At 26.7% G+C, this 18955-nt stretch overlaps 1 protein-coding gene across 1 annotated transcript in view; it reads left to right on the forward strand.

The window, feature by feature from the left end:
- The first annotated feature begins 991 nt into the window (after positions 1 to 991).
- LOC122499301 (bicaudal D-related protein homolog) overlaps positions 992 to 18955 on the forward strand; it is a 48302-nt gene continuing 30338 nt past the window's right edge. The window contains exon 1 of the mRNA XM_043607581.1: positions 992 to 3228. Within this exon, the coding sequence (XP_043463516.1) occupies positions 2992 to 3228 (237 nt within the window). The 5' untranslated portion in view covers positions 992 to 2991. The remainder of the gene's footprint in view (positions 3229 to 18955) is intronic.

An 18955-nucleotide genomic window follows, 5' to 3' on the forward strand; every position in this document is an offset into this window, starting at 1 on the left:
CACCATCACCCGTACGCCATCAGACAATCAAAATTTGGTAAAACGACAATAAAAATTTATTTCTACCAAATTTAATAATTATAATCATCTGAAAGTTACCAGAGTTCTAGTAGGGACTGAGCCCTACCCAATCTTGAAGATTAGAGAATTTTATTTCAATTTTTTAAGATAGTAGCAGGTCCACCCGTACGCCATCAGCCAATCAACACTTTGGTTTTACAAAAACGACAATAACAATTATTCTACCCAAATTTAAGTAATTATAATCACCTAAAAGTTACCAGAGTTTCTAGTAGGACTGAGCCCTACCCAATCTTGAAGATTAGAGAATTTTATTTCAGTTTTTAAGTGGTAGCACCATCACCCGAACGCCATCAGACAATCAAAATTTGGTAAAAACGACATTAAAGATTTTGAAGACAGCCTTTGTTTAATTTCAATTTATTTTTTGCTCAATGTAAAGAGCATAGCATGCTTATTTTCAACAAAGAATTTGCTGAATTTAGGAAATCATGTTAAAAATCAGCAGTTGTATACTTAATTTAAAAGTTAGAACTGAAGGTTCAGATTGACTATTCTTATTTTTACGCAAGCCGGGTTTATATTAAGATTGGCATTACTTTCAAGGCTTGTTTAATTTTAAATAGTCCTTAAAATAATATTTACTTGTTACTATGTAGCTTTATTAATTTTGTACTATATTTCTACCATTTTATACTTGTATCAATATCCAATAGTACAATAGTTTTGTAAATTTTATTCTTACATTGTCGTTTTCTATATATAATCTGAACTTTTTGTTCCTTCTTTATATTCAGAGACTTTTTACCATTATATTTCCAGACCATCTGCTTCTTCTAATCCTAAAACACATTTTCCTTTTTTCCTTCTAAAAACTTGGACCAAAACCGTCACTTGAGGATTACTATATCCTTGAGAGGGGCGGGATATGTTCTTGGCACGCGTTCAAGGAAAACAAAAAACAAAGGAGGGGATGATTTGTAGTTCCAGATCGTCGACGGGGTAGTTGCTGCGTCTAGCCAAAGTCTGCAAAGCAAGACTTTAGTCTTCAGTCTGGCATAGGGGAGTGTTAAAGAATGTACACATAGAATTCTATAGTTCGTTGGACCTGCGGTCTGTGTATGTCTTTTTAGTAGTCTTTTCAACTGTTGGAGTGTTGGTTGCGAGATCACCAAGCGCGGTGGGGAATATTCAACTCTATAGGAGAAGGGTATCGAGAAAGAGAGACATAGAGAGAGAGAGGGAACACATTGTGGGTTCGTTCCGGGAGCAGGGCACGATTCCGTAATATTTATTTTCCACTCTACGGCCGTTACTCATTACCTGGCCGACTGCGGCGCCGTGTGCACCTATGTGCTTATATTTTCTTTGTGTCCTCGTGATTTGAAATCGCGCGTGCTGAAAGTGGATTATGACAAAAAAAAATATCTCGCGTGTCAGTGAAAGAAATCAATCGACTTGTTTTAGTGGTAAAAATTTGTTGTTGCCTTCTTTTCATTCATTACTTTCTAGACGTTGGATTGTCACAGGAAGTGGATTCAAAAAATAATAACAACTAGAAACGGATATGCGCCAGTGTTTACCAAGCATTAAGGATTCATAACCTTCGCAGGTGCGGCACGATCGATGTACAACCAGGCAGCCAACCGACTTGCCATTTCATTTCCAAAAAGACTCATTCCCAGTGGATGGACTGTCCCTTTTTTGAAGTATAACAGAAAAAAATTGTTTCTCTAAACTAGTGGTAGAAGAGGAACCACTTGCATTTTTTATTTAGACTCTTTTCACTGCTGTAGGAACTATTTGGATCAATCAGAAACTATAGGATCCATAGGAACCATTTGGAACAATCATGAAATATATCCATTAAGAACCGTTTGGATAAATCAGGAAACATTAGAAATTCGGAACTATTAGGAGTTCGTTCAAAATTTAGTTTTCGGATTCTCTTAGAAATGTTCGTACTGGGTTCGATCGAAGTATTCCAAGTGCTATGATCAAGAGTAACAACTAGATTCCTAGTTGTTACTTCTTAAACGGAAACAGGTCCTGCTTTGTTTCCAGAATACGAAACCAGTTTTGGTTCTTTGCAGATGGAACAAATGAAACAAGAATTAATTAATTATTAATGAAATTTTAAAGAATGTTGATCGGGGACCTACTTCAAAGTTTATATTATTAGTACCGAAAAAGGATAAAGAAAAGTTCTCACTAGATCAGAGATTTTATCATTCAAGTTATCCATCAAGAGATGAACCAAGTTTTTGTTATTTGACATTAAAGATTAAAAGATAAAAGAATTGAAGACTAATGATTTGGTATCAGTTGGATAAAAACAGACGCTATCTGCGTCGATGAGCAGGAGGCAGGTGTCTGTTTGTGTTTCGGAGCGGAATAAAAATTTTGGGTCGCCAAGTATAATTTATATTTATATACTTTATGCCCCTTTTGCTCGTAGATGAAGTCACGGTCGGTGCGAAATCTAGAACAACGAGATTAAAATGGGTTCGCTGATGAACGTCTCGCACTGTTGCATCACAGATTCAATGTCAACGTGCATGGAGTGAAAAGTTTTTACCTTCCGGCGACTTTACTAATTAAATGACGGAAGAAAACCAGTTTGGCATCAATTCCCCGTAAAGATTTACAACAAATGTTGTAAACATTCTTCTTCCTTAAGAATGATTTTTAACTAGAAAACTCGGAGCCTTTTTTTACATTCATACTCTTGTTTTTGTTTCTCGTGATTTTCGGATTATCTCCTGAATTTTGATTCTGAATCTTTTGTAATTTTTTCTACCCATACTATGTTGTGTTGTGTGTCTATGGAAAATGTGATGTGGGTGAAGTGCACTATTGTTCAACGTGAAATAAAGACGCCTACAGTTTGCTGTTGCACAAAATAGATTTAAAAAAACAATTAGCAGTTATTTATGGTTTTTGGAAGAATTAAGAAACGAAAAAAGTAAAATGCTGCCTAGAAAAGAGGGACAACCTGGGCCTTATGCTCTTGAGGATATGATCTCTGATCTTCAGACGAGGAGGAATTCCCTCGATCATGACGAGGGGGATCCTTTGGATTTGCTCAAACAGAGAGAGAGGGACTTGGTTCTTGCTGCGGAATTAGGGAAGGCACTTTTAGAGAGAAATCAGGAATTAACTAAACAAATTGATACACTTGCCGAGGAATATGCATCGAAATTGGAGGTTAGTTGTTTTCTTATTCATATTATGTTTCCTTATGATAATCATGTTGATGAGTCATTCATGTATATAAACTTGTTGCGTTTCGTGTCATTTCGAAAGTCGTGTACTTTTCTATTATCTTTATATTATTTATAATATGAATAACAGAATAATCTAAAACAATAAATGCAAAAGAATATTATTAAAAATAAGTATATAACAAAAAGACCGTATTAGGATAATTATTGCTTCTACCATTATGAATCAATCATTTCTGGAATTTTTTTTTATATTTTGAAATTGTTTGCTTCTTTTGTTACGAATCAGAAACTATTTTTTTATTTATAATTTCTTAATTGTTGGACCTCTAAAAATGAATAAGGTATTTCGTAACGCTTTTGAGGAACTATGTCCGTCCCTGAAAGGGTTTAACAAAACCAGTTTTCATGACATAGCACACTGTGGTTCATATTTCTTAAAAAATTTGCATCGCGTACGTTATTCTTTGTAATTTTTATTATACTGTGATGAATAAATAATGAAGAGGGAATCTTGTGTTTACAGTCGAGGCGAAAGTTAATCGAATTCCATAATTTTTTTTGAATGAAAAAAAGACAGTTTAAACCCTAAGTGTTGTCGTCGTGATACTAATTGAAATTAGTGGAAATTGTTATTAATTTTCCTCGTAAACTTCAGTAGAAAGATTGTAAATTTTCCTTTCATTTTTTGTCACATTTTTTTTTTTAAATAAAAAGAGTAGTTTTAATGGTTTTGTATTATATGTTTGGGCTCAGAATTTTTAAAGAAAAATTTTTCTTTGTTTAAAAAGCATTTGTCATTGTAATAAATGCTAATTTTCTTTCTCATTCAATAAATAATGTGATTTTACGAAATTTTATCAGTTAATGAACTTAAAGCAATTTCGTGTTGTTCTTATCATCTCATATCTGATTCGCAATAGTATTTTCCACAATATTATTTTTTTACCTCTGTTGCGTTTTTAATATTTATATTTATGTGATAAAGTTTAGTTGAAAAAACCAAATATTTATTTAAAAAAATATTGGAGACGATAAAAATATAACGAATTTAAAAATTGAAATCCATTTATATTTATTGTTAAACTCTAGATTCTGTGTTTGATTATAAATATAATTACAGAATTGCTAACGCAATTCTGTAATTATTTATAATCAAACACAGAATCTTATTTTGTTATTAATTTATTATTTATTATTATTTATAATTACTTTATTATTATTTCTTACTATTTATTATTATTTATAATCAGAAATCCAAAATGGAGTCACCGCTAGATGGCAATTGAGTTCTTTCTTGGAATTTCTCTCGCCACCTGGTGGTGACCTTGACGTTCTCAAGTGGAGAAATTAAACCTCCATTTTCTTTCTTAAAAATTTTTTTATAATTAAAAAATTGTTATTGTGAGAATAAAAATTCTGTTTTTAGTGCACATTTATAACGGTTTTTATTGAAACACAAAACGAACTTAAATAAAATTTATTTTTTTCAAGAAAAAATACATTTGATAATAGAAATCGGTTATTTAACCCAAACAAATTTTTTTAGCAAAAAACATTAGTTTCCTCATGAAATATCGTTTTATAACTGAATAGTGCTTTGAAAACAAATTTTCAAAATGTAGTATACTGATTATTAAGTACCGTGGATAATAAATTACAAGTAACTAGAGAATAGTAATTTATAACGCGTTCTAATACTTCAATATTAGAAAACTAGATAATAATGGGAAATGATGAAACATTGATTTTGCAATTTAGAAAGACGTTATAATTTACGTATTATACAAAACATAATAAACTTCTTTGAGTTTATTAAAACTAGTATTGCCGATTATGAATTCGATCATTTTCGTTTGAAACATAATAACTTACAATATTGGTGTGTAAATAAATTTTCCAATTTCTTTAGCTGAAATTATTAAAATTAATCATTTGAACGAATGTTGTAATAATATAAATGTTTTTTTGTCTAAATAACAATGGTTAGGTAATCGATAATGGTAAATGAGAATAATAATCTGTATTGCTGGGAGCTTCGCGTTATAAATCATATTTGAAATAGGAAAATCCTGATGCTTTTAAATATATCCGTTTTATGCGTTTTACATTTAATATTATTTTCTTTTATTAGTTTCACATTCAGTATTTCACTTTCAGATAATAGTTGTAATAACCTTTTTATAGAGGAGCATGTGAATCTGATTTCTTAGCCCCAATTTTTCAAACTACCCTCCCTTATATTGTATCATCGTTCTAAATCTATATTTCACTTTCTTTTATTACTGTACATCTGCTTCTTTCCTTCGATTTTACAAAGTAATGAGATTAAACAATTTTTTTCATTGTGCAGGCAAAACACGCTATTTGTCAATAATGCAGAAAAAAAGGAAACGCAATTAGATTGCTCCGCGATAGTGTCTAAAATTTTGCATTAAAACGTCACTCAACTTTTGCTTTCGATAAAAAAATGGACGATAAAAAAAAATTTATTCCCCTGTTAATAAGAATTATTTTCAAATTTGTAATTTTTTACTATAATTAGAATTCTTTTTTAATTTATTGTTTTTATTTATATTTTATTTTTATAAATAAAATATAAATTAATAAATTGTAAATTAAATATTTTAATATTTAATATTTTAAAATACGATTTAAATAGGATCTAATATTGTAAAATATAATAATTTAAATAAATAAATAATTTTAGTTCGATATTGAATCAGAGATATCACTTTGTATGATCGAAGGGGAAATTGAGGAACTAATTTATTTCTTTGGTTGTAATGTATAAATAGCATCATAATTAATGCAAAAGACAAATCCATAAATTTCTTTCTGATTACATCCATGGAAAATAGTTAAAACAAAAGTCCTTGAGTCTTTATCTTCCGAATCGATAAAAAAATTTATATCTCTCTTTGAAATAATGTTTGCTGTGGTAGATTCTTACAACACCTATACTCAACAATACTTATAATAACATTTTGCTTAATTTCTATTATATAGAAATTCGGGAAATCAGAATTGAATAGATTTTTTATCTCATCGTCTTATAATAATAATAATACATTAATAGTTTACATTTTTAATAATAATAATAATTATAATAATATTTAATAATAATAATTCTATAATAATAATGGTACCAAAAAAAGGTATCTAAGAAACAAACGAATTTTAGGTTATGTTTGTCTTACACTTATCCTAATTAAAAGCTCCTTTTTAATTATGTAAATTTGAAATTAGTTTTCATAGAATATTTTGAATGTTATACATGAATATCAATAATTTGTAATAGTAATTGATTCTCCTTCTGTATTTTTTTTACTCCAAAAATTATAAACATAACCTATAATTTTTTGCTTCTTAGGTACCTTCATTGGGAGAGCATTTCATTTTATTATTAATATTATTATCATAATTATTAATATTAGTAGGTATTATTATTGTAATTTACATAATTAGCCAATAATTTATTTATTTATTCATGGCATAATAATAATATCTTAAAAATTAGCTACTTCTTTTTTGTTTTGTCATTAAAATCTAGAAATAATGAAAATTTTAAGATTATCTTATATTAAAAAATAAGAATCTGTGATTGCTTAATCATTTAGGAAGTTATTGACAAACAATGTAATTATCAAGAAAGCCAATTTCCGGGAGAATTTTTTTTCTCTCTTAATAATAGTCAGAAGGTTGTTTTAAATAATTTTTTCCCCCATTTAAATGCTATTTTCTGCGCATAATTAAAAAAATCCAATTGCTATATTTCATCATGATGTTAGTTGCAGTTTCATTAATTTAATTTATAGCTGAAACAGTATATATAAGAGGTCTTTTAGTAAGCTTCTTTTTCACAAGTGACAATTAGGATACAATCAATTTGAAAACGAGAGGGAAAGTTTCTTTTTTTGAAGAAGATTATGGAGAGAATTGCGCGCAAGCAGCCTTGAGAGTTTATTTGTGAGTTAACGATAAACCTTTTATGGCATCCGATTAGCCTAATTCTTCAGATGGTCCACTGAGCTTTGATCAAGGAAAAACACTTAACGAAAGAGAGAAAAGGGAAGAAGAAAAATTTTACGATTCAATAAAAATTTATTCGAAATTTGAGATTTGATCACTTATTTTTCTATTCAGTTCAGGAGAGAAAATATTGCTCTGGTATTTGCTTTAGTAATTTATACTTGGAGTATTCGGAAAGATACTCGGAAAGATACTCTGAAAGCTTGTATAAGAATTGAGAAATTCTTAATAGTGACACTGATTTTATTATCAGTGTAATATAGCGGGAGGATTACAAATGGTATCAAGTTTCTTGTATTGATCGATGTAATTCTAAGTCCATAAAAGTTCTGATCTGTTAGCATGTTCACTGCGCATTCTAATTCAATTAGGGGGTCTCAGACAGTTAATCATACACATGATGTAAAACAAGTTGTATAAAAAAATGTATTACAGAATATATTCTTTCTTTTGTCTTATGTGTGTCAGGGTCGGGTTGTACTTTTTGTCCGAAAAAAGAGAATTTCGGTCTTTATATCAATTAAACTAAATTTACAGAACATTAATTAGAATTTCTGGATCCGAATTTCTTATCAGTTATAATCAGTTCCTGATAAGTTTTAAAATAAAAATATTTTCATTTTCTATTGTTTTATAGCAGAATTGCAAATAGTAATTTCATCATGAGACGTTTAGCTCTTTTCTATTAAAAATTAACAGATAGAAACAATTTGCGTTAATGACATTATTTCATTATATAAAATGGAACTTGTAACAAACGCCTACAAGCATTTAAGATGCTACAAATGTTTTGTATATTGTCATTCTGTTGAGTGAAGGCTGAGAGAGGAATGTTTATGTGGAAATCATGTACTGCATGTTGATTAGTGCATTCCATTGTGTACATATATTTATATACATACACACAATATGTGTGTGTGTATACACATTATACTCGAAAGTTGCATTTCCAAATTCTTGTTTCTTTTCTCGTTCAAATATAATTTTTGTGACATGTTCAAATCTAATATAATTGTAAATTCTTTATTAGTGAAAAAAAGCTTTTCGAAAATTAGATTATCTTTTAGCATAAACTAAAAATTTTAAGACCGATTTAAAAAAACTTCTTTTCTAATGCAACACTAGATCATCTTGTAGCACACCTAATGGATTTAAAAAAGTTAGGGAAAATAATTTTTTTTTGTCATAGGGGAAATCAGGGAATTTTTGGACACGTGGAAAAAATTTCGCATACGATAATTGACGCGTGGATGAAAAATATAGAAAATTATGTATACAGTCGTGCTTCGTCGAAGCGATAAGGATCCTTTTTGAATTCACTTTTAGAAAAACAATATATATTTATAGCAGAAAGACTCTCTCATTACTGTCAAGTGTAAATACATTTATAAGATAACTGACACTAAGCTCTCTCGAGTTACACTTGGAAAGTGAATCGGAAAAGAATGAAAGTTTCTTCTTATATATATTTAAAAGTCATTATGTTTATATAGAAGTATGTGTTTGTTAGATTTCGCTGCAAAAATCAGGTCGACTGATGTATGTATATAAACTGTGTAATTGACATGGGTGCAAGAAATAATTCACAATTATTACGTAGTACAGAATCCTTTTCTTTATATTATACTCCAAGAGAATTACGTTTACGTTGTTATTATTTTTTAACTTGACACTATTTACTTAGAAATTTTTTTCCATATTATGGAATACATCATTAAAATAATGTACTTAGGTACTTTAGGTTTTTAATACTTTTGAATGTTAAGATCTTTTAAATATTATAGTAATTATCATAAAATTGTGTTATGAAATTATAATATAAAATTGAGCGCTCCAATGCAACAACTCGTTCGACGCTCGAAAAATTTTTCGAGCGTCGAACGAGTTGTTGCATTGGAGCGCTCAATTATAGAAAATATTTAAAAACATGTCTGTATGTTAGAAATTAAAATTTATGATTAAAAATACGTAAATAATAATTTATGGTTATAAATAATAGCATTATGATAAATCTAGTTATGATAAATAAGTATAAAAATATGGTTTAATAATTATGGTAAACAGAAAATAATTTCTATTTATGATAAAAAAAATAATGAATGTTTAATAACATAGATGGGGAAAATAAAATAAATAAACATAAATTTGCAAGAATCACTTCATGATGAATGATTTTTGTGATGAATTCTATATCTAGTTGAAAGTGAATTCGCAAACAGAGAAGAGCTGCATGTGGAATTAATTATAGCGTTTGATTTTTAGAGAGAGCATGGTGATTGTATGTAACTATAAATGTTTTTGTAAGCTCAAATGGGATTCAACTAGTGTTTCGCGCATGTTTCGTATTGAAACCCATGAAAGCGTGGAAATAAGCCACTTGGGCAACATAATCTAAAAGACAATGCCCGGCATCACGCTCTGTGTGTCTGTCTAGTCTAAGGCGGCTATTTTTCTGTTCCTAGTTCAATATTATTGTCACCTCTTTTTTGACCTTATCAAAAAAAAAAAAAAAAAAAAAAAAATTAATCAATTAAAACAAAAAATATGTTACTTTTCACGTTTATGGATTCACTTTCGTACTCTATTGCATAAATTGTATCGTATGGTTAAATACAATCGAGTTGCCTACTTGTAATTGCAAATAAATAAAAGTAGTAATATTTATTTATAAATTACAAAAAAGTATTTAAAAAAATTTTTTTTTTGTAGTATTTTTTTGTTGGAAATTATTAACTACGTTTTGTTTCTCTTTTTGCTCTATGATTTTTTCAGTTTAGATATAGTTAATAGTTATACTTTGTTGAAAATAAAAATGTAGATAATTATTCTTGTAAATTGTATAAATAACTTTATTTGTTTAATGAAAAATAAATTAGCAGCACGTGTAGAATTGAGGAAAAAGGAAAATGTATAACGAACGACAATGTACGACAATGTGAACGTCATTCGTGTCGTCATTGACGTATGGAAAATTCATAGATAAGAATATTGTAGTTTTCACGAGCAAGTTTAAGGTCATTGAAAATTTTTCTTTTTAAACATTCACTTTTCTATTGGTAATAATTGAGAACTAATTTTGTATACTTATTTATAAATTTTACACTTTTTAATTTAGTTCATTTTTTCTTTATTAATTTTAATAATTTTATTAAATTTATTAATTACACACATCATTATTTTTCATTACACTTCCTTATGTACAACAAGCAGTGTATTTATATTTTATTTAATTTTATTATTTGAATTTTTATAGTTTAGAAAAGAATTAAAAAGAATTATAATATTTATGATAATTAAAAACACTAATTACTATTCATTATCTAAAAGTAATTTTTTCTACAACATATTTTTTTGTATTTTTTCCTGTTTTTCTTTGTCAAATTTCTTTTGTTCGATTCTTTTGTTTAATCAATTGTTTATTGACAAAAAAAAATTGTAAATAAAGACGGCAAATTTTTTTATTTTAGATGCAGTAAAATTTTGTTCAATTCGAATGTATTGATTTAAAAAAAATTTTGTAGTACTTTTATTGTAATTTTTTAGTAAAATTATAGTAATTATTAATTGTGAACAAACTAAAACTTGATATCTTGCATACAAGAAAACTTATGGTCATTTGAATTAAAAACTAGTTTAATTTTTAATATTGTTAACCTATTTTTGTTTTCTTCTTTTTCTTTAATTTCGATTTTTAATAAAACGAAAGGAATCGACATTACTATTTTTTGTATAACGTTGAACAGAAAATAAACTACAATAATTAAAATTAAAATCATGTGCGTAAAGTAATTCATTAAAATAATAAGTCGTTAAGCGCACGCAAAAAAGCAGTTACAAAGTTTCGTGTCTTTTGCGCCTACAGTTTTGGAATTTAATTTGTGCGTGCTCTTAAAATAAAATCAAAGGGTGAATTTAACCTATATGTATAATTTTTCCTTGACAATGTCTGCATTCAAATTTTTTCATATTTTATATTTTACATGTGCTTTCAAATTTAGTATCACTGACGGAATATTTTTAAATGCAATTTTAGCCTAGAGGTGAATTATTCTTTTTTTTTGTAAATTTTTCGCAGAAATATTTACAATATAATATTTAAGAGATCATTTGTCGCAATTTTTTTTATTTACAGCAATGCTGTTTAAATATCGCGTGACGAAATTTATGAGTATAGGAAACTTTGTACATCACGCATTATCATTTTGTCTCGTATTAAAATTTCAACATGTAAAATTTTTCTAGAGTATTTTATTATTCGGTTGAATACACAAGAGTTGATTTCTCGACTCTTGGAAAAATTTGTTCTTAAATTATTTTGTTAACTAAAAAAAAAAAATTTTGAGACTAGAACTATCGGTTTATTAATTTTCGATATTTTTTTTAAATAAAAAAATAATTACTACTTTATTATTGTCCATTTTTAATTTTTTTTATTGCACGAAATACATTTCGTTAATAACAATAATTAAACATTAATAGAGTTATTAAATATTAAATTTTTTTTTACTGTAGAAAATTAGTAAAAAATATTTTTTAAAGTCCAAGACATAAATTTTTGCTTCATAATAATGAATTTGTGAAAAAATAATTTCAATTCATCGTTACGTAAACAAATGCATTTCTTTTGAGTTTCACTTTTTTTTAAAGTATAAAATATACATTCGCATTGTTGCATTTAATAAGGGAAAAGTATACCTAATAATAATTAGTTTCGGAGAAAATGAAAAATTATCAAGACGTGAAGATATGTTTTTTTTCTCTAAAATAAAAAAGAGAAAAAAAATTTTTACTCTTTCAATAAAAACTCGATGATTCAGAGTAGGAATTATGTAAAAAAAAATTATATATAGGTTACTGGTACAGTAGGACATATAAAAATGCGTCTTCTCACTTTTGTCTCTTGTCTTTTTTTCTACATTATCATGATACAATAGAAGTCGTGTGATAATAGACAATAGAACTGAGAAAAATTAGTATCCTCTTTCGTGAAATTTTTATCGTTTTATAAAAATTCCTCTTGTTCATTCATTTTTCTTTTTACTATCCGCACATTATTGTAGAGTAATAAAATTTATGCGAAAAATTCGTAAAAATTAAGATTTGTCACTTGCAATTTTCTACGATGCGGTTTTTATGCGAATAGAGATTACATAATGAACATGAATCATAAAATTTTGTTTTGTATTAGGTCATCGGGATTTTTTTCAGGTATTTTCCGGATATCCTTTTTGTAGAAATAAATTCTCTAACAGATTTCGAATGAAATGAAATTCGAATTCGAAATTTGTTGGATAGAGAAAATTTATTGGAATATTGTAGAAATTTTGGAACTCGAGTTTTTTTTTTCCTTTAGTCATTGAAGTTAATTGTACGAAAAGTGGACTACTTTGGGTGATTAATATCACTATTTTCGTACAAAGAATTTTTGTTGTAGGTACATTTTGTTGAATGTAGGTCACTAGAAAGTTATGGGAAATGAAATGATTGTGACATTTTAATGAGATAGGGTAAAGAAATTGGGATGAAATGTCAATTATCATATAGGTCGTACAAGAAAAAAATTTACTTTTACTATTTAATTTAGAAGAAAGCTTTTTGGAATTTCGGTTTATTTTTTACACCAAAGAAACCGTGTATGGGTCCAAGTATATTTTTTTAATTTTTAAACTCTATAGATTCAATTTCTGATATAAATAATAATAGAATTACGAATATTGATGAACATTTTAAAGATTCAAAATGAAGATTTTATCTCCACCTGCGAACGTCAAGGTCACCGCTAGATGGCACTTTAGTTTCTTCTTGGAATTTCTCTAGCCACCTGGTGGTGACCTTGGCGTTCTCAAGTGGAGAAATTAAACCATCATTTTATCCCTTAAAAACTATTATAATTATAAAATTGTTGTGTTATTTTTTAAATAACAAATTTTAAAAATTAACATAAAATGAAATAAATAAAATGGAAAAAGTAGTAAAAATAAATTTAAAACAAGACCTTAATAAATAAATTTTCTTCATTGAAAAATTCCCCCTAAAAAAACAAAACAAAACATATTTTATTGTGTCGATATAATTGCGTCCCTGAAAGGTTGAATAATTTGCCCACTACTGGGTGATGGTAAAAGGCGAGTAAACGTGATTGGAAATATTTATAGGCAAAAAATTAAAGCCACAGTAATACAGTATTGACGTTGATTCGACAGCAAGGTCTATAGAAAGTCAAGATTTCACGACATCCTGAGAGAATTTCGCGCATGTAACTATTTTCAATTATAACAATTGTTGTCTCTTCTCGAAATCAAGTAAAATTTTTTTTCTTCTAAACAATTACGTGTAGCTTCTTTTGAAAAACTTTCGAGCATCTTTCAACGACACTTTGTATGTGATGAGAGAAAAATCTCGGTTATTCGGTCGACATATGTGCGCGATTCACTTTGCCAGTGAAGAATTTACCGTGAACTTTATTTTTATACAATTCACTTTATTCACATAGTTTGTCTATTATAGTCTATTGTCAGATTATTTTCATAAACACGCAATCATGTATATATTATACATGTATACGCATACAACTCATAAAAATGCAAAAATGAAATTTAAAATTCTAATTAATTTTATATTGTGAAGACTATAAATAAATGAATTCACTTGTTGATTTACTATAATATAATATGTAGGCTAGCGGAATTAAGCTCGAAACAGAGTTTTACTGTTGACTTTTTAATGGGGTGAGGAAAGGAGTAATCTCATCTGAGGTACATGAAGTAAACAGAGCGTTGGATGTGTTCCAAATTGAAGGAAAGTATTTTTAATAAATAGCAGATTTTTTCAAAACAATTTTTTTCCGCGTTTTTTTATACTGTTGTCAGTTACAATTTTAGTAACAAATTTCCATTGTTTTCCATTAATTACATATTCATTAATCAAAAACTGAAAGTTATTTTTTATTCAATTTCACTTATTCAAACGGATTACAAAATTTCTTCGTTGGGAGTTGAAAAAGGAGTAAATATTAAGTAGAAATTTTATTTTTTTAAAGATTTTATTTTATAGATACTAATATATTGTTAGTTGACTTTTTCCTTTTTTGAATTTCGCGCCAATAGTTCCTTAAATTACCGCCTAGATGGCATGGAAATTCTCTCACAAGCAAAATGAAGCTGAATTTATTTCGGTTTAGTTCTAAAATAAATAATATTACAAATTATAATGACAAATAAATTGTTAATAATTCTTATCAGTTATCAATGGATAAAATTGGAGAAAAAATTAAAAATAAATTTGTAAATAAGATTGAAAATATAAGAAGCTTTGATGACAGAAAAGAAGATTTTGATCAATATTAAATAATTGCGAGGAATCGAAAGTAAAAATAAATAAAGAGAGCGTGACTTTAGTGCATCAGGAAAAGAAGTCTCGTACTCTCGTCGTCACCAATTTAGAAAAGTGTAAGTAAAATAAGGATAAAATGAAAGAATACTTGTTTTGGGCAGTGAATCGTAAAGTGCTGTAACTATAGTTCTCCTATTACGCCTTTTGTAATTCGATAAGTATATGAGTGAAAGAAGAAAAAAAAAGTTTTAAACGAGAAATCGGTGCCCTTGCAAGATATATGTACATGTATGACTGTAATTTTACACCCGCATTAGACGATGACAGTTTCATGATCGCGTATATGTCGAGGTCGCGGAAGACAAACGGAATCAATGACACTGGTCACTCTCTCTCTACACAAACTTATTGCTGCCTTCACTCACTCTTCATTCACTAAACCAACAATAAACTTGAATTGTGAAAAGAAAACAACTTCAATAGCAATTTCATTTTCAAAATTAACACCTATCATTTAGAAAAAGAATTTTAGAAATATTTGTACCAAGTGTACCTTAGGGAACAGTTGTAAACCAAATATACACCCAACGGCAAATTTTATTTAAACTAAAATATTTATTTAATACATAATTTCTGAAGATGCGGTATTAATCTTCTATAACGGCATTTTAGAAACATTTGCACCACTTTTTTTTGTTCCGCACATTTTCTGAAACTTGGAACAACTTTTTTCATTTTGTAACATCAATTATTTATTATCGATTTCTTTTTTTTTTTTGTTTCTAAATAAGAAATTGCGGTGATTATTGAAAAATGATTTTACACTGTTTCTAGAAAACAGGATACTTGGAGGATTATGATAGAGAAAAAAAAGGAATACCGTTTATTTTGCGATACGATTTCTTATTCTTATATACGTATATTATATCCTATAAAGAAAACAAGCAAATCTGTATAATTCACCACAAAGTGAATCTTCTTTTTAAACTGTATCCTAATATATATGTAATAAACTGAAAACCGGATATTCCCTAACGTTACAACATCTTTTAGCCTTAATAAGATATTCTTTAGCTTTTTTTATGACATTTCAAAGGCAGGAAATGCGTTTGAAAAGATCTTTAAAAATAAGAAATCCTTAACTGCGCGCAAAACTCACGCAAAACCCGTTAAAATCAAGACAAAAGCGCTAAAGAACTATTCAAAAGGTCATTTTCCCTAGAACGGTATATACCTGTTTTTGTAATTAAACATTGTTTTATTGCGTAAGAAAGTTCAGGTAATGTTTGTTTACATTTTTTTTTTATTCTATTTTTAATTTATATAAACAATTATCGTGTACCAAAAATTTATAATTTTATATTTTATTATTATTTTCTACTTACAAGATTACAATGTAACAATGGGAGATAAAGTTCAACTCTTTGACGGACTTTTATAAAAAGTCGCACAGTTTTATAGTTTCAAGAAATTAAAATTAATTCTCAGAAAATTATAATTTTTCGGGGAAAGGGAGTTAAGTTAAAGTAAAAAATTTTTACTCGTTTTTAACTTGTTGAATTTTTTTATAGGCGGGTTAAAAGATTAAAATTCCGCATGGAAATCAGGGAAAAGTCAGGGCAAAACGAAATAAAATTTTTGTGGCAACTCTGTATTTTTATTGTTATTGTTATTAAAATTATAATTGAGAATACTATTCAAAAAAGAAGAATAAAAATTGGAGCGAAAAAATTTGCTATTTATTAAACACACTTTGCTTCAATTTGGAACACTTCCAATTGATCCTAAATCTGACAATCATTATCTCACTAAATTTTTTTGCAATACAAAATTAGTTTTAATTAAAATCTTTAACTAAATTAAAAATTAATTTCGATTAAAATTTTTAATTACATTCAACATTAATCTTATTAAAAAATTTGAAGAGCATATTTTTAATTCATTCGAAGAATTTTTTTATTTATAAAAATAATTAAATCCTTACGAAGAATTTTAATATTTATAAAAATAATTGAATCCTTGCAAAGAATTTTAATATTTATAAAAATAATTAAATTGTTCCGAAGAGCCCAAAAATAAAAAAGCTAAATGCAATAAAAGAAGAGAAAAAAATAATGTTGAATTTTAAGAAATTCGGAATTTTGAATTTTTGATCATTTTCGATAATTTTAGATTTTTTACCAAAAAGTCGAGACTATTAAATAAGTAAAGTATTTTCCAAAAGCACAAAAATCATGAAGCAAAATGTCATAAAAGAGGAGAAAAAATGTTGAATTTTAAGAAATTCGGATTTTTCAATTTTTGATAATTTTCGATAATTTTGGATTTTTTACCAAAAACTCGAGACTATTAAATAAGTAAAGTATTTTCCAAAAGCACAAAAATCATGAAGCAAAATGTCATAAAAGAGGAGAAAAAATGTTGAATTTTAAGAAATTCGGATTTTTCAATTTTTGATAATTTTCGATAATTTTGGATTTTTTACCAAAAACTCGAGACTATTAAATAAGTAAAGTATTTTCCAAAAGCACAAAAATCATGAAGCAAAATGTCATAAAAGAGAAGAAAAAATGTTGAATTTTAAGAAATTCGGATTTTTCAATTTTTGATAATTTTTGATATTTTTTGATTTTTGACCAAAAACTCGAGACTTTTAAATAAGTAAAGTATTTTCCAAAAGCACAAAAATAAAGAAGCAAAATGTCATAAAAGAGGAGAAAAAATGTTGAATTTTAAGAAATTCGGATTTTTCAATTTTTGATAATTTTCGATAATTTTTGATTTTTTAGCAAAAACTCAAGACTATTAAATAAGTAAAGTATTTTCCAAAAGCACAAAAATAAAGAAGCAAAATGTCATAAAAGAGGAGAAAAAATGTTGAATTTTAAGAAATTCGGAATTTTGATAATTTTCGATATTTTTTGATTTTTGACCAAAAACTCGAGACTTTTAAATAAGTAAAGTATTTTCCAAAAGCACAAAAATAATGAAGCAAAATGTCATAAAAGAGGAGAAAAAATGTTGAATTTTATGAAATTCGGATTTTTGAATTTTTGATAATTTTCGATAATTTTGGATTTTTTACCAAAAACTCGAGACTATTAAATAAGTAAAGTATTTTCCAAAAGCACAAAAATAATGAAGCAAAATGTCATAAAAGAGGAGAAAAAATGTTGAATTTTAAGAAATTCGGATTTTTGAATTTTTGATAATTTTCGATAATTTTGGATTTTTTACCAAAGAGTCGAGATTATTAAATAAGTATTGTTGAAATTGAATTTTATGTAAATTTTGGAAAACAATTAAATTCTTTTCGTGTAATTTTATTTAATTTTGATTTAAAATAATTGAATTGTTTCGAAGAATTTATTAGAATTTTAGGAAATAATTCAAAAAATTTGAATTCTTCTGAGGAATTCAACGGAATTCAATTGAAACTGTTTTGAAAATAATTGAATTCCCGCAAAAAATTTACTGTTTATAAAAATAATTGAAATCTTGCGAAGAATTTTACTATTTATAAAAATAATTTAATTGTTTCGAAGGATTTATTATGATTTTATGAAAATAATTGAATTTCTGCAATTATTCGAAAACTTTTTTAAAATTCAATTTTGTTTAGTGTTTTTAACTAAAAGTCTTCTATATAAATCCATTATTTTTAATAATTAACAAGTATAAATAATTAAATATACATTGACAAATTTAACTAATTTTAGAAGAATTTGAATTACTAAAATTTTTCAAAAATCTAGGTTCATTAAAATTTTCTAAATAAATTCATTCAACATTGAAACAGTTTGAAATTTATATTTATGAAAATTGTAAATGCAACTCTTTTAAAATTGAATTAATTTTGAAATATTTCAGTAAAATTATTCATTAAATAATTTATTTATTTTATGATATAGTTGTTCAAGATTTAATTTGTTTAAAAAGAAATTTTTTCAGAAATTGAAAAAAAAGGTTTTGTATTAGAATTTGTGGTAATTTTATAGTTTATAAGTCAAACAAAAAAGATACAAAGATTGAGAATTTTTTTATGAATTCTAAAAATTTAATTTCTTTCAGTATTCTTAATATAAAAATTCCTGACTTTTCCCTGAACTCCCTACGTTAGAATATATGATTATTATAATTATAATAATATTAAAACTATATTATCCAATTTATATTTTATTTTTATAAAGAGAAATTTGAATTAAAAATTTTTACGTTCTATTATTTTTAAAATTGCTAATTTTATTCCAAAAAGAAGTGAGTGAGAAGTCAGCTAGTTAAAAGTTGTTGCTTGTTAAAAATTAATTTTAAAAATTAATTTCAATTAAATTTTTTAATTATATTAA

Source organism: Leptopilina heterotoma, unplaced genomic scaffold (genome assembly GCF_015476425.1).
Source record: "Leptopilina heterotoma isolate Lh14 unplaced genomic scaffold, ASM1547642v1 Lhet_166, whole genome shotgun sequence".
Lineage (NCBI taxonomy): Eukaryota > Metazoa > Arthropoda > Insecta > Hymenoptera > Figitidae > Leptopilina > Leptopilina heterotoma.